At 43.6% G+C, this 17415-nt stretch overlaps 1 protein-coding gene across 4 annotated transcripts in view; it reads left to right on the forward strand.

Annotated features, from left to right (window-relative positions):
• Window positions 1-17415, forward strand: part of ENTREP2 (endosomal transmembrane epsin interactor 2) — a 414039-nt gene that overhangs the window by 180836 nt on the left and 215788 nt on the right. For 3 of the 4 annotated variants that reach the window (XM_061595016.1, XM_061595021.1, XM_061595018.1), the window contains one exon: window positions 12176-12232. The exons of the other annotated variant lie outside the window; for it this stretch is intronic. In XM_061595016.1, coding sequence (XP_061451000.1) covers window positions 12176-12232 — 57 coding nt within the window. The remainder of the gene's footprint in view (window positions 1-12175; window positions 12233-17415) is intronic. 4 annotated transcript variants of the gene reach the window in all.

Raw genomic sequence — 17415 nt, forward strand, 5'->3', positions numbered from 1 at the left:
TTTCTATTCCTTTGCACTCTTGAAAGAAAGAAAAAAAGAATGCAAACCATGCCACCTATTAAAAATATTGCATTTAAAATAACGCTAGTATATTTTCAATTCAAATATTCAGAGAATGGGCTGGTAAACAAAACCTCAGCTTGTGTAATTTATGAAACAGCAACATCACTTTTTGTTTTTTTGCAATATAATATAATTGCCCTGCTCCCACTGTTACTACAGGCACCAAAGCATGTTTCCTAGCAGTAAAACCCCCAAAGAGTAGCAAATGTTCCCATCTCATTGGAGTGCAGCAAAATAAAATAGAACTTGTTCAAAAAATAAAATGGAATTTTAAATTCAGTTTGTTTTAAAATGCAGCCCAAACAAAATTCTACTCCATTCCTCCTGGCAACTGTGACTTTAATTAAACACATAACCCCAACCTCCCCAGTGCACAAGGGGCTTGATATGAACTGTTGAAACTAGACTGCTATATTACGATTCAACAAAGGTGTTGATAACAAACAGCTTTATTAAACGGCTTCATTATGACTCCCTGGCAGGGTTTTAAGCATAGGCCTGCAGCAGGGTTTCTCCTAGGCCAAGGGAATGAGCCAACAAAGCTGAGGTTTGGAGTATCTCCTGGAGCAGTGAAGTACTCTCAGGCTTTGGACTCTCCATCCACCCTGGATGGACATAGGGTCTTCCTTGACAGGATTCCTGTTTGGGCCAAGACTTTACTTGAATAGTGGTCTTCCTGGCACTAGAGTAGTCTTCGCCAAGCTGGTGGTCTCCAGATGTTTTGGATTACAACTCCCATCAACAGCCAAGCATATTATGATACAGCCATGAGAGTGGCTGTTACTATAGTCAGCATGGATTTTTCGCATTCCACAATGTTAAATTGAAAATACCCACATGCCATTCTGATGCTTCCCATAAGCTCATTTCAAAACAGAGCCTTACAAAGCTTATAGTCCTGAACTCAGAAACGCTTGCTTAACAGCCCTCTAAATTTTCATGGAGATACACAAAACAGTCTGAGAGAATAGAGAGTTCAAAGTGTAAAAAGAGAGGGGGGAAAACAGACTCCTGTTGGACATTTTTCTGTCAGAGTTCTCATAATTTGTTGAAATTAATTAAAAATCAGCCATGTTCACAGAGTACCTGTAATCCTATTACTGACCTTGCCCCATACTCGGACCTTCATCTTTTGCATTTTTAAAGTTAAAAAAAATGCCTGGATGATTTTTAATTAATTTAAGAAAGTTTGCATTGAACTGAATGATAGTGTCGGGCATGCTCAGTAAGAATTCCCGCTCTTGCTCTGCCCAGTGCCCACCCATCCAGTCTCCTCCCCTCCTTGCCCCTCCCCCAGGCCAGTTCCACCTATCCTAAGCATGATTGCTCAAGAGTAAATCCCACTGAACTCAAAAAGCATGCAAATCATCAAACTTGCCCTCCCCTCCCTTCTATCCCCTCCCTCTTGCCCCTTCCCTTCCCCTTCCTTCATGCTGGAAGTGGGGCAAGAGCAACTCCTGTTTGGGTTCTTCTACTTGCATTCCAAAGAGAAGATAGAGTTAGTGTCCTTCAGCTGGCTAGGCTTTCCTACCTTTACCTGTGCTCTGTCTAACTTCCTTCCGTTGTAAACTGATATGTTCAGGGAAGCTTATCTGCCCCTCCTTCCTTTGTTTTGTTTTTCTTTGACTGTCCGAGGAGAGAGGACACATCTCTGTCTTTCCTGAGCCAGGAGGACAATACCCAAGTCTGGACATTGCACCTCCAAATTAGTTAGTTAGAACCAGATGTGCCGTTCCTATCTTCTGCTATTTCTATAAATAAAGTAGCTTTTCTTATTTTACTAACTCTTCTCAGTGATCTAAATGTAGGGTAAAAGCTTCCTGCTTAGGTAAATACACACACTGATACACACACAGCTCAGACTGCTGAAACACTTTGCATATATATACAAATTTCCATAACACTTCACCCCTCCCCTCTCCTCCCCCATCCCCTTCCAATCCTCTCCTTCCCCCTCCCACATGGTCAGTTTTACCTATCCTAAGCATGATTGCACAAGTGTAAATTCCATTGAACTCAATAAGTATGCAAATGATCAAACCTGCCCTCCCCTCCTCCTCCCTTCCATCACCTCCATTTCGCCCCTTCCCTCCCCTTCCTTCATCCCTCCCCGTTCTTCCAATCCCCTCCTTCCCTCTCCCCCCCATTCTGCTCCCCCTCTCCCCTTCCTCCTTCCCTCTCCTCTCCCATGGTCAGCTTTACCTATCCTAGCCATAATTGCACGGGAGCAAATCCCACTGAACTCAATAAGCGTGCAAATGATCAGATCTGCCTTTCCCCTTCTTCCCCTCTCCTCCCCCTTCCTCCTCTCCTCCCCTCTTCCTTTTTCCTTGTCTCCTGCATACTCCATGCCTGCCTCCTCATGGTCAGTTTTATCTATTCTAAGCATGATTGCATGGGAGTAAATCCCACTACACAGTAAACATGCAAATGATCAGACCTGCCTTTCCCATGCTTCCCCTCTCCTCTCCCTTCCTCCTCCCTTCTCCCTCCCCTCCCCTCTTCCTTTTTCCTCCTCCACTGCCCACTCCAGGCCTCCCTCCCCATGGTCAGTTTTACCTATCCTAAGCATGATTGCACAGGAGTAAATCCCATTGAACTCAATAAGCATGCAAATGATAGTCTGTTCTCAGCAAACTTGCACAGGATTCCATTTCTTACCTCCCAGATTAAAAAGCAGAGAAATTCACTAACAGGCAAAAAAACCTTGCAGTTTAAGAATGTACCTATTGTTGTTATTGTTATGTGCCTTCAATTTGATTACGACTTATGGCGACCCTATGAATCAGCGCCCTCCAAGAGCATCTGTTGAGAACCACCCTGTTCAGATCTTGTAAGTTCAGGTCTGTGGCTTCCTTTATGGAATAAATCCGTCTGATGTTTGGCCTTCCTCTTTTTCTACTCCCTTCTGTTTTTCCCAGCATTATTGTCTTTTCTAGTGTATCATGTCTTCTCATCTATCAAACTTTAAAAAGCAGGGAAATTTGGCAGGTATAGTGAATGCACCAGGGGAGCAGGAAACCTGACTTTCTCTCTGAGATATTGTACTATCCTACAAATTTGTCAAAATGCAAAGACAATTTGGGTTGATCTTTCACAGTCCAATCCACTTCCTGTGTAGTTTGGAAGAATTTGGTGACATGTGCCTCTGAGCATTTGGGCAACCCAAATGGTGTTTGCATTTGGACAAATTTCTAGGGCAGTCCAATATCTCAGAGAGGAGGTCAGGTCTCCTGCTCCCCTGGTGCATTCACTATTGCTGCCCAATTTCCCTGCTTTTTAAAGTTTGATAGAAATATCTGTGGGCTATAGGTACGTTCTTAAAACGCAAGGCTTTTTGCCTATCCGTGAATAGCACTTTAAACAGTAATGGATTCCTCAAAGAATCCTGGGAACTGTTAAAGGTGCTGAGCATTGTTAGGAGACCTATATTCACCTAATAGAGCTACAGCTTTCAGAGAGGTTGAACAATTAATCTCTCTTCCCATGGGACTCTGGGAGTTGTAGTTCTGTGAGGGGAATAGGGGTCTCATGACAATGCTTAGCACTCTTAACAAACTACAGTTCCCAGGATTCTTGGGGGGAAGCCATGCCTGTTTAAAGTAGCATGACACTGCTTTAAATGTATAGTGCAGATCGAGCCTCTGACTTCCAGCTCCATCCCTTGACTTTTACTCCCTGGCAGAACTCCTCCTTCCTGGCTCTTGGATCTTCTTGGATAGGTGCCTGTGACTCAGCCTCAACTCAAAGCCTGCCATTTTTCCTCCTCTACCACAGTTTTACCACACGGTTCTTTCTTCAGAAGCCATTAACAATTTTACTCCTTGGAGCGTACCCCTTCAGTCTAAACCAAACACAATCTGTGTGGCTGTTGTCACATTGTAGTGTTATATGGCAATTATCTTGATCTGCCAAAACAGCATAGTAGAGTCTGAATTGTCTTTAAAATTGATCAAGCTGTGTGTGTGTTAATATTTCACATCTGTGTGGGAGTCAGGAGCAGACTATGTCTCTCTGTGTGCATCTGTGTGCAGACTGCAGACACACACATATATATATATACTTTTGCTAATTTACATTGCGATTCATGATGCTTTTGAGTGCATGGAGTTCCGCAAATGAGTTTGCATAATTATAATCTGATAGCTTTTTCATTAATTTGATGTGCACATAATAGAATTAATGTTCTGTAAAAACAAATACTTTTTTGGGGGGTGCATGTGTGGAGGTTTTTTTAGCCGAAAGAGAAATCATAGAAAAGGCAGGGGAAAGAGGAGAAGATGGTGCCCTATTATGTATATAGCAGATGAGGCCAAAATGGATTTTGGGAGGAAAGCAGCGTGCTCTCAGTGGTTATGGCGAAGGACTGAATTGTTTTGCTGCCCTTTCAGCCCTTGGAAATGTACCTAGATCAACTGTAGAGGGGTGGCAGGTTTTAGTCTTTTTCTTTTTTTAAAAAAGAAAGATAGCTAAAGGGTAGTTTAGGAAAACATAAGAGAGAGACATAGCAGAGGCTTGTCAAATGGCCAAATCCTTAAATATACCAGGAGGGCGTGGTTGGGATGAAGAGAGCTGTCCGTTTTGATTCTCTCCGTTTCCCATTTTTCCAATGTTAAATTTGTTTCTGCAGCAAAAATCCTCCTGAAAATTCCCCAGCATTTTAGTGCCAGTATCCCCGCTAAACACATTTTTGTATGCAGTTTTGACTAGCGTGTACATTTTTGCAAGTAATTTCTCCTAATTTTGTATGTTATTTTCACATATATTTACACTTTCCCTTAATATATGCATTTTTGTAAACATTGGTTGGGGAACTGCACCATAGAATTCGAAGAATGATGAAGTTTGAAGGATGGCTATGTTTCAGTTCTCATATTGTTTTGGAAAGAGCGAATTTGATAAATTCAGCTTTAAATGTGAACCAAATTGAATTTCTCCCCATTCCTAATCTAGATAGCCAACGGCTTTTACCCAAACCTGCCCACTGATAGAATCTTCAGAGATTTTTCTCTGGATGCTCCTGTCCAGGGACGCAGAAGCTTCTATCTGCATGACCAGCAAGTCCAGGAAGTGACTAAGACTACATGTCCCAGCTGCCATCTGAGCATTGGGGTGCCTTCCTCTCTGTTGGGAGGAAGAGGGACCTTATTTACCATTGTCAGCTCTACACTGCATCAGCAGTGTCAGGGGGGGCTGGAAATTCCTGGGTCTTTGGCAGGGAAGGAAAGTCCTTAGCCAGCAGTCGGGTTGTAAATCTGCCAGGCCTATCCGAAGCGTACTTGCCGAGTCAGAAGTCTAGAAGCGAGGTCAGTGGAGGTCCGGGATCAATTGCCAAGGAGGTCAGTCAAAGAGATGCTGCAGGGAAACTAGGTCTACACAAAGCCACGCCTGACGTTGCAGTCAGCAACAGGCTGCAGCCAGGGTGTGCCTTATAAAGAGCAGGATGGACAGCAGGTGTGAGCCCTCAGCGTTTGGGCCTTAAGGAGACAGGCCTGCCTCTCTTCTGCCTGACCTTCTGCTGTCTACGTTCTGCAGGTGAGGGGGGAGTATCCTGTTCACTGTCTGTGTCTGGCTGCAGGGCCTCTCCTGTCCCTGGGGTGCTCTGCAGCTGAGGGGCAGAAGGAGCTGGATTCTCAGGAGGCTCCTCCGTGTCTCCTGCTGCTCCTGGGTCTGCTGCTGTTATTCCCGAGTCGTCCTCATCTGAGGAGTCCTCTGACGGGGCCATGATACCCATAAGGCTACATTCCTTGATGGGCAACCTTCCAGTTGTGTTTAGGGCCAGAGGCAAAAAGTGGGTGGGACCAGAGGCAATAGTGGGTTGAGCAATTGATGAAACTCTTAGTTTTGTACAGTAGGCTACATTCCAGCCACGCCAAAGTTCGAGGTTTCTATACCCACATACATCTCTCTAGCCTTCATCCAGGCAAGCAAGATGCATTACTACAGTTGAAGGACACAACCTGGTGCCCTCCAGATGCTGTTGGACTCCAGCTTCCAGGAACTCACACCCAGCATGGCCAAGAGCCAGGTATGATGGGAGTTATAGTTCAACAGCATCTGGAGGGCACCAGGTTGGGGAAGGCTGATGTAACATTTAGGCTGCAAACTGAACTGTGTGTCTGAAGAAATATGTCCCATGAAAAGCAGTCGGACTTGCTTCTCACTCGCTGCAAGTTCAGAACAGCTAAGTGGCGCCATCCACTTTTTCAGACCCTCTTGGAAACTTGAGTGCAGTAAGCGATGAATGGCCTTAGGGTTAACAGAGGCCTCAGGAGTACAGCCAGCTATGGAGTGAAAGTGGAATTTAAGTGTTGATTTTCCATGAGGCTGTTTGAGAGTCTGCTAATGGGAGCTCGGATCACTGTCCTAAGAGACTACGGTTTCACTGCTGCTCTGCCATAATTGCTGTCAGCAGTGATGCTAAAGCCCATTAATTTAAGAATTCCATCCTTTGTCTTGAACTGCTGACTCCTTGGATATGTTTCAAAGGTTAGATGTCAGTGCAATTTTGTTGTAGACAAGGGTGCCTTCCTGCAGTATGATATTGTGTAGGAAATGTTTCATATGAATTGAAAGTAGAGATGAATGGATCAGGCTATTCCCATTTGGTGTCAGTTATGTGTGTAATCAGTCATAAGCTTGTTTTGTTCCGTTGTTGTTGTTGTTTTTTAAAGTGTGAGAAAGGCATCTCATACCCTTCACTTTCCCCTAAAGTTCACATTTTGAACGCATTGATCCTCTAAGATATGCATTTTTGTATTCTTTTCAATGAATTTCCCCCTAAAATACACATTGTTGTACTTTTTTAATATAAAATACACATTTTTTGGAACTGAAACGATATGGCAAAAGTCAGAGAACTGCATAATCCAATTGATAGCTGCATTCCGATCAGTTGCGTTCCCATCAGTCTGACAAATTAATTCAGTTCACTTTGAAATACGATCAAACCAATTTCTTCTCCATCCCTAATTAAAAGTTCACATTAATTTTCCAGGAAAGATTTGTGAAGGACAGGATTGGGCATTTTGTCCGGAAAAAATTGGTTAATTAGACAGTCAAGTATTGGACAAATGATGGTAAAGTATTCTTAAAGCATTAACTTTGTCAGAACAAGGGGGGGAACTTTGATGATCAACATATTTTATATTTATGTTAATTAGAAAAACAGAGCAGTGAACCAATATTGTGAAATACAGAGTTTTTAAAAAATATATATGGTTGAATTTGTAGTCAGCTAAGCTACTCAAGGTATATCAATTGAAATTAATGGGCCTAAATTGTCCATTAATTTTAATGGGCGTACTCTGAGTAAGACTAATACAACCTAGAAAGTTGTTTTCAACTAAGGCTGCAATCCAGTGCACAGTTACCTGGGAATAAGTCCCATTGAACCCAATTGATCTTATTTCTGAGTAGACGTGCGTTGGATTGCAGCCCAAATTATACTCAGATTAGACCTATCACTTTTTTTTAATTCCAGTAAGGCCACCAGACACAAAATTCACTTAAGCATACTTGTTTTTAAATTCTGTTGATTTTTATCTGTAAATTGCCGCCCTGGGCTCCTACTGGGAGGAAGGGCAGAATATAAATCAAATAATAAATAAATAAATAAATTATTGATAATTATTTTACTATTTTTGTACACCATTGAGAGATGTTTTGATTACACTGTTAATAAGGTTTCTTAAATAAATAAAGTGCATTCAGTGGACTCAAGTTAATCATGTTCATTGATTATAGTATGTCTTAATTGGATGTGAACCATAATGAATTTATTATAAGTTTTAACAAAGTTAAGTTCGGTATGGTTGCATACCGGCAAAGGATTCTCCTGAAGCACCAGGGTTTGTGATGCCTTTTTTAAATTAGATTGAAATAGAAATAAAGCAAAGCAACAGTAAAAAAGTAACATTGAAAAAGTAGCATTAAAAATAAACACTTACATCAGTGTTTGAAAACAGCTGTGCTGTCTAGGCAGCCAGCCAATTCTTCATGTATTATAGCTTCATACAGTATTTGACCACGGCCAGTTGAAAATATTTGATCAGACAGTTAACCAGCAAGTCCACTCTGGTGAAGGAGGAGAAGCAGGGACATGAGACCGTCTGCATGCAAAGCACTTCTTCTTCCAAAGAGCTATGGCTACTGCAGAGCAGGATAAAAGGCTGCTCTGGATGTGTCACAGGGCTGTTAAAATACCAGCTAACCATGAAAACGAGAGAATGTACAATTTGTGTTCAACAACCTTCAAGGTAGGCCAATGTTGTGCCTGGGGTTGGAAAGTGAGTTATTTGCTTAGCATCTCTTCGGTGTTGTGTAGGAATTAGAGGTGGGGAAGGACACACACACACACACACCAGAATTATTTGCAACACTATAATACCCTGTTATCTTGCTCAGGTTTCTTTTTAAGTATGACCTTACACTTTCAGCCAGATCACTTATTTAATTGAGAGTATGTAGCTGTCATGCCTTCTCTTGAACTGCCTCACCCTGTCATTTCACCTTCCTGAAAGCAATGCTGCGTTACAGGATTATCAGCCCTGGGACCGTTATCGTAACAGTAATAACAGGCTCTCCTAGCTATGTGAGCAAATTTAATTAACTGCAAAGAGAAATTCTCTGCTCTTCTCTCACTTGGCTGTCATCCAGAAATCTACATTAATGTGGTAACGTTTCAGTAATAAGGGAGCGCTAGTGCATAAGATGCAGGCAGGCACTGCAAAGCACAAGTTTATGGACAAGCATGCACTGAATAGTTTTTCATCTTGGTGGTGGCATTGGTGGGGTGAATTTTAATACTTTTTGTCTGTGCTTCAACTCTTTCCCTCTGAGTCCAAATCTTTGCTTAGTTTGCCAGTCCTCGTCTATTACTAGAAAAGCTGCTAGAAATTTATGAATGGAGAAGTGTTAGGAAATAAATAGGGAAGTGAGTTTTCTTACATGCATTGTCTTGGCTGAAAGCCATAAATGTTTTCCAGTGTAGTAGGAACATAGTAAACTGCCTTATATCAGACCACTGGCCCATCCAGCTCAATACCGTCTACACTGACTGGCAGTGGCTCTCCACGGTTCAGGGTAGGAGCCTTTCTCAGCCCCACCTGGAGATGCTGGGGATTGAACCTGGGGCCTTCTGCATGCAAGGCAGACGGTCTCCTACTGAACTAAGGCCCTTCCCCACGATTGCTGAAGTGGTAGAATTTGCAGGCCCCAGAGCATGAAAGCTAATCCTTTGCTGGTCAGAAAACTCTCCAATAAGTCTGTAAACATTTTGATATGACATATACCTTTTTTTAAAAAAATCTCGACATGCTTTTCTGCATCAAGGGCTCCCAGGCATGTGTTTACTTTTAGTTGGTTGTCATTAATGATACCTGCCCTGTTTAATTTAGCCAGCTGCTTAGGTAATTACAAAACAATTCTAGAAGACATTTTTACTCTTTAGGTTTTAGGTAGGCACTTGCTACACTGTTCAAATTCTCCTATGATACCTTTGTTAGGTCTCTCAGACACACAGAAGTGCACACACAATTATGTGGGAGCCACTTTAGTATGATGCAGAGGACTTTACAGGGGTGTGTGTAAAAGAGAACTCACACATGGGTGGATCACGTTGGTGTCATAGGTGAGTGGTAGAGCACCTCTTTTGCATGCGGAAGGCCCCACATTCAATCCCCAGCATCTCCAGGTGGAGCTGGGAGAGACTCTGGGCCTGAAACTGTTGACAGCCATTATGGACCTAGATAGACCATTATGGAGGTATATTGGTATAAGGCAGCTTTGCATGTTCCTAATTATGTGGTTGGGGCCAGTCGGATGAGTCTTTCCTACCCAGTCATCATTTTCCCTCCCAGCAGGCTTCCAGTGGGAACATGAGAACATCAAAAGGCCCCTGCAGGATCCGGCCAGTGGCCTGTCACAAGTCACTCAGCACCTTCCAGACCTGAGATTGCAAGCTCTGGAGAAAGCTAAAGGAGGAGATGAAGAGGAATGGGGATGGGGGGCTGAGATAGCAGAGCAGAGCCTACCTAGGGAAAGCCATCCCTTGTCAGATGGTTATTCTGATGCAGGAGTTCAAGTTTCCCCTTCCCTCCTTGCGAGGGAAGGAGCGCTGCTGAAGACTGGGGAGAGCTCAGAGCTCCTGCCCGGGGTGGCTGAACAAGATTCAGAGGAGGAGATAGGTCTGGGGTGGTCACCCAAGGCCAGGTGATGCCTTTGCCAGTGGGGACAGATGTGCTCGCCTTGGCAGAGGGTGTGCCTGCAGGCTAGACGTTCTCACAAGGCTAATTCTTGCGAGTAGAGAGTGTTCCCCACCTTGGCCATAAAGCTGGCCAGGTGGAAGTGAGCACTTGCTGGGACAAGGTTGTTGCTCTCGTTCATCTTTGAAATTTGTGCCCTCCTCTTGGATTCTAGACTCCTGGCTTTGCTCCTAGGCTTGGTTAACTCCTCCATCCCATTCGTAGGCACTCTGGGACTGAGTTAGCTCTTGCCCACTGCTGCACCTGTCTCATACTTTGCTTTAATAAAGGTCTTTCTGTTACTCAAAAGTAAGTACCTCTGCTGTTGTACTTTGGGCGGGAGCCAGACCAATAGTCCATCTAGTCCAACATCCTGTTCTCACAGTAGCCAACCACATACCACTAGGAAGCCCACAAGCAGGATAGGAGCTCAATAGCACTCTCTTGTTTGTGATCCCCAGCAACTGGTATTCAAGCACTTTGCCCTGTGATATGTTTATGCCCCTTTCAATGTAGTATCTATCAATTTTGCAAAGAGAAAGAGAAAAGAGAAAATTGCAAAAGAAAGCAAAAGTGACCAGGATCCAAAGAACTGTACATTGCATTCTGCGTGTCAAAAGTAAATGAATTGTAAAATGTTTATAGCTTGTTTTTAAGTTAGGAAAAATCATATCCCAAAGTGACTCACACGGTTTCAAAACTGAAGATAAAACAATCCAGCAGAGGGATAAAAGGGAAAAAGTGATAAATATACATTACCAACAAGGCAGAAAAAATAAATCAAGCAAGAGAATCCTCCAGTAGGTGGGAAGAGAGCTGACAAAAACACCAGCCCTCAACCCCAAAAACTCTGAAACAGGTCTTTAACAGAAGAATAGGTGTGCCAAATGGACCTCCTGAATGGAGGAAGCTCCAAAGCAATGGTGGAAAATAGCCCATTCCCCCATTCATCCCCCTGCTGAACTACCACAAGTAGAAGGACCCAGAGCAGGATGTCAGCTGACCTGCACCTGTGGACATGCTTGAGGAGAGTTGAGCCTGCGTGTCCCATATGATTAAAACAGGGCCTCCATTCACACTTTTGATCCTGGCTCATGTATGTGCAATCTATCATCATTCTTCATCATGTTTTACAGCAGGCACAGACTGTTATTTTTTATGATGCACAAAAAACAGTTTCTAGTTATTGGACTTAAAACCCAACTGTTTATTTCAAATAATTGGTTTGGTTGGGCCATCTGGTGAAAAATATTGCTGGGAGGTGGCAGATACTATACATTATCACAAAAAATGTTTTTTTTAAAAAATGTGCTTTAGCTGAACTTCTTCAATTTGAAACGGTGTAGGTTCTCAAGTCAGAACGTGCTCTTGGTCTCAATTGAGGCCCACATTCTGACTTCCTGCTGCTCTTTGCTTTCAGAGGTGCTGTTCTCAGGAAACAGCACCCTGGGGTGGGGAAACAGCAAGTGGGGGAAAGGCAAGGAGCCCTGCGTCAGTTCAGGAGCATGTTCCAGATTGGAGTCCTGTGGTTGCTTTTTCTTGACAAATTTAAGTACACTTTTCCAAAAGCAAATTATTGTAACGTGAGGGTAGCCATTGTTGTTCCCCCAACTCCCATCAACCCCTGCCAGCATGGCCAGTGGGCAGGAATGATGGGCATTATAATCCAACAACATTTGGAGGACATCATATAGGCTCCCCGTGTCGTAATGTGTAGTTTGACCCTAACTTGTCACTGGTTCCTCTCCTCTTTTTTTTTTTTTGAATGACAGTGAAAACATGCCTCTTGAATGGACCAGATGCTATTGCTGATTTGAATGATAAATATGCCTTATACCTTTCTGTTGACCCTTTTGACTTGATTTCAGGTGCTGCTATCGGGACTGATTGGAGTTGTCTCATGGAAAAGACCCCTTTCCCTTGTGGTAAGTAAGAACTTGTTTGTACAGTCAAAAGAAAGGACACCTTCCATCTTTGCATTCACAATCCCATGAAATGATCCTACTGGGAGGAAGGGCAGCAAATAATACTAATAATAATAGTTGTTGTTATTTAAAAGGAGATTAGACAAATTCATGGAGGATAATCCAGATGGGTCTGTCAGCGGCTATTTGCCACAATAGCTGAATGAGGTGGTGGGGAATCTGTGACCCTCCAGATGTTGCTGGATTCCATCTCCCATTATCCTTGACCTTTGGCCATGTTGGCTTGGGCTGATGCAAATTGTAGCTTAGCAATATTTGGAGGGCCACTGGTGCCCCACCCCTGAGCTAGAGGGAACCTTGTAGGCCACCTAGTCCATGCATGGTATAGGACAGCATTTCCCAACTAGTGGGCCACCAGATGATGTTGGACCACAACTCCCATCAGCCTCAGCCAGCATTGCCAATGGTCAGGAAAGACCTGGTGGCCCACTAGTTGGGAAAGGCTGGTACAGGAAATCCAGAGCTAAAACATCCCCAACAGATGGCTCTTCAGCCTTTGCTTGAAGATATGAGAGCCAGTGTGGGGTAGTGGTTAAGGTGTTGGACTACAACCTGGGAGACCAGGGTTTGAATCCCCACACAGCCGTGAAACCCACTGGTTGATCTTGGGCCAGTCACTGCATCTCAGCCTCAGAGGAAGGCAATGGTAAAACCACCTCTGAATGCCGGTTACCTTGAAAACCCTATTCATAGGGTCACCATAAGTCGGAATCGACTTGAAGGCAGTCCAATTCCATTTCCATTCAGTGAGGGAGAGCCCGCCACCCCTCTAGGTAAGGGACATGGAGCCTGCAGCCCACCAGATGTCGTTGGTGTGTAACTCCCATCATCCCTAATCATTGGCCATGCCGGCTGTGGCTGATGGAGTCCAACAACATCTGGAAGGCCTCAAGTTCTCCATCCTGGCTCTAGGTAATTGATTCCATTGTTGACTTGCTCTTACGAACAAGAACTTTCTACTGTTCAATATTCCTATTAAATTCTACCCTCCTGTATCTTAAGCCAGTTAGATCTAATTCTGCCCTCTGGAACAGCAGAGAACAAGTCTTTGCCCCCTTCTGTGTGATGAGAGCCCTTCAGGAATTTGAAGAGTGTTCTAAGAGTGTTCACTTAGCGTCGCACTTGGCGTCGTCTTAGGGTTGTCTTGGAGAAAAGACAATGGAAGAAATGTTTATAGTGCTATTGGTTATGGAAGATGGGGTTAGGTGGGGAGAAGCACAATGGGACATTGGAGAATATTCTTAGATATTTTTATAATTGTTATGTTCGGTTTGTTTTATTCTGTTACATTATGTACATAGTTGAGATTTATGGCTTACTTACGTTTATTTAAAATGTGATACATTTTTCCTTTTAATTGTGTATTATATATTGTATATTGATTTTTGTAAACCGCCCAGAGAGCTTCGGCTATGGGGCGGTATTGAAATTTAATAAATAAATATTCAGAGGCAGAATGTCACTAAATTCCAGTTACAGGACAGCAACCCTGGGAGAGGGCTATTGCCTTTCTTTGGTTGGTCACTGTGAGAACGAGGGTGCCAGGCAAGATGCACCTGTGGTCTGATTCAGCAGTGTTCTTAATATGTGTTCTGAATCACTCTATCTGAATATTGGCAATCTTTTTAAATCAAGGTTTGACCCCACCTTTGGACTATTTTAGTTTATTTTGGAAGGAAACCAGAGAAGATCCAGTGAAATCCTCCTTTTTTGGTGGTTTCATTAGCTGTCTGCTGGCATCTTTCTGAAACCACCTTTGTTACACAAGATGCCAATTAAGAACTAAATGCTTCTTGTTAAGCATGTTCATTAAACAGCCAATGAAAAGATAAGGGGAAGGGGCCCTTGTCTTTCACACAATTAATTTGGTACAAATTTACAGACGTTAATGAAATGGTTCTGTGAGGAATATCTCTGCCAAGGTGTTTATATACCAAGACTGCAATGTTAATTGAAATGTATGCTATTCATTAGTGAGCTAAAGAGGAAGAAGGATATTTTGAAAACTAATTTTCTTGCAAAGGAAAAAACAAAGTGCTTTTCAGCAAGGTATTCTTTTTGTTTTCTCTAAATTGTCTGTGTACCTTCTCTGTACTCTCCAGCCACCTTTGTGTTCTGCTAAGGGTTTGTGATAGTTTTTGCCCTGCACTCAAATGCTGATGGATCCAGACAATTGTTAATGGCATTCACTTTGGAGCCTGCTCTGCTGAGGAGTTCAAAAACCATTTAGTAGTTTTCACTTAATCTGAAGCAGGCAATAGCCTCTGCTGAATAATTTATCTTGTTTCAGCTTGTTGAGCAGGTTCTGGCTGCTGTGCAGTTATTTGCTCAAAGGAGAGAGGAACCAAAGGTGATGCTGGTCCATTAATTGGCTACTTGAAGAATCAGAGTGAGGGGAACTGGAGTTAAGAGGGGGAGGCCTGATTTCTCAGAAGCATGTTATGAGAATACTTGGAACGTAGACATACATACATATCCGGTAAGACCACGTGGGAACTGTTTAAAAACTCAGGCTTGTATTCAACTAAGTCCTACTCAGTGTAGACCCACTGAAATAACTGAACCTAAGTTAGTCATTTCCACGAAGTTCAGTGGGTTTTCTTGTGTCGAATACCACCCTTATATTTTAAATATTCTTTGTGCTGTTTCTGGAAACTATGTTTTCAGGAGCTGAATGGAGTTACGGGTAAGAATGTGCAAAAGAGAGACAGCAGACATAGACAGATCCATCCATCCCTAGTTTAGCTGTAACATCAAGAAAAACAGAGCAAAGATAGGGAACCTCAGGCCTTATGTGGCCCTCAGTGTTATAATAGGTAGCATTTCCATCGAGCAGGGGGAACTGCAGGGAGACTGCCATGGAGATCTGGAGGCTGAGCTCTAGGGTGAAGGTCTGGTGGGAGGAGCCTGAGCAAGCATGGTAGATCCTGTAAGCGTTCTCATAATAAAGCTTTAGTTATAGCAAGCAGGTTTCTGTCTTCTCTCAGCAAAGAAAGCACTATTAAAACACTCGGGGCTCTCCACAAGCCACATACCACACTCCTCACAAGCACCACTTTGCACCCACCTTGAGTGCTTTTGCCTCATCCTCGGACTCTGCTAATGCTGTTTGCTTGCCTGCCTGAAGGATAGAAAGGGAGGTGTGGATGTGCAGTAGCAGGCTAGTTTCTACATTAAAGGTAAAATTCACATTCATTGCTTTTCCTTCCTTTTGCCTCTAGCCCCACCCACCAGTGGCATGTGACCCCTGGCAGGTTGCCCGAAGGGGAAGCAGCTGTTGTGCTGGAAAAGGTGCCCCCCTCCCAGCTCAAAGGGTCTGTATGCAGGATAAACTGAAGAGCAGTTCTGATTGTTTTTAGGAGTGTCATGAGCCCTGCGGAACAGGCATGGGGCAGCGAGAACGAAGAGGAGTCATCGGACTTTGAGCAGGAAGATGACACCAGCGAAGTGTCTTCAGGCACGCTGGCATCTGTGAGCTCTCATGCTGCAGCCAGCCACAGTTCCGCCCCTATAGATCCAGTTACCAGTGAGGATGCCTATCCCAGTCAGGAATATGTTTCTCTGCCTACCTTTCAGCCCCCTTCCTTTGCCCACTCCGCTGCCGCCCCCGCACAGCCCCCCCTCCTCCTGTGGAGGAGGACCTCACTGGGGTGGTCCAGCTGCCCTCTCCATGGATTTGTAGGAGATGGTGCAGCAAGCGCAATGGGCTCTCACGGTCCCTCTGAAAAGGAGTGCTCGTCTGCGTGCATACTCTCCGCAGTGTCACTCAGTCCACGCAAGAAGGGTGCCTGCCCATCCTTGTTTAAAGTTGGTAAGGAGGTGTGTCTAGTTGCTGCAGCAGTGTCTTAGCACACTGTAGTCATGCCTAGTTTTTCCTAGTAATGAAGCTGAACCCTGTATAATCTGTAAACTGATTCATGAAGCGCTCTGAACATCTGGAGCTGTTTATATTCATGGGTTGCTCTGGGACTTGGGCCAGCAATAAATTTACAATGTGTCTTAAACTTTTCCTCAGCCTGTGTGTGTGATTTCTGCCGATACAACAGCAACCCTTTTTTACTATTAATTTTACACGTGGTATGTTTTATTAATACGAAAACTGCCTTTATGATTCATGTGAAGTTAGAAACAGCTTATTTTCTTTCCATAGCAATTGAGCTCTAGTGCCATTACTTTCCACTGTGCTCTCTGGCAGAATACAATCTACTGTGCGCACCTAGGAATTAAAGTAGCATGCCAGGGTCTTTTTTAATCAGCCCAGTCAGCATTTTTGTACTTGCTGGGTCTGAACTGATTTGTCACAAAATCTTAAAATTTCAATAATGCAGTGAGTTGTACATCAGTCTCATTGATTTTGGCAAGATTAGAAGGGCAAGTAAGCAAACGCACAATTGTGGCTGAAGGCTTTTTTCCTAAAAGTTTTATGGCTCCCCTGCTGATCCGACAAGGGCTCATGAGGAGGCTGGCAATACATCTGAAAGCACAGTGTAAAATACAACCATTTACAAACTTTGAAAACAATAGAGGGCAGTCAAGTCAGACAGCCCATCAGACAGAATTGGAAACGACAGCAACAGTCAACCAAAGGCAGGTCTTAGATGGCCTTCAAAAGATGCCATGTAGGTGAGGTTGGCAGCCTCGCTAGGCAAAGAGTTCCACCAGAGGGGTGTCACCACAAAGTAGGCCCTGTTTGACATGCAACCATCTCTGAATTTCAGAAGAAGGAAGCATGTAGGAGAAGGGCCTCCCAGAGATACGTCAACATCCATAGAGAGAACTAATGGGCAATGCACTTTTTGCGCATGCTGGTCTGAGGCCACTTGGAAATCTTTTATGAGCTGATATTTGTTTAATAGAATTGGAGTGGTAGAGCACATGCTTTGCATATAAGAGTTCAGCTGCAGTGCCTGGTGAGGCTAGGAAAAGGGAAAATCTGTCCATTTTGTTTTTCCCAGTTTCTCTTTTTTCCAACCTTCAGTTCTCCACATCAGCTTGTGATTTCCCCCAAAAAAGGCCTCATGAAAATTCATCAGCATTTTAGTGTGAATTTCATAGAATCATAGAGTAGTACATTTGAAAGACCCTCGAGTCCACACACACCGCTAGTGCAGGAATCCAACTTG

The sequence above is a fragment of the Rhineura floridana genome, chromosome 14 (genome assembly GCF_030035675.1).
Source record: "Rhineura floridana isolate rRhiFlo1 chromosome 14, rRhiFlo1.hap2, whole genome shotgun sequence".
NCBI classification, from domain to species: domain Eukaryota; kingdom Metazoa; phylum Chordata; class Lepidosauria; order Squamata; family Rhineuridae; genus Rhineura; species Rhineura floridana.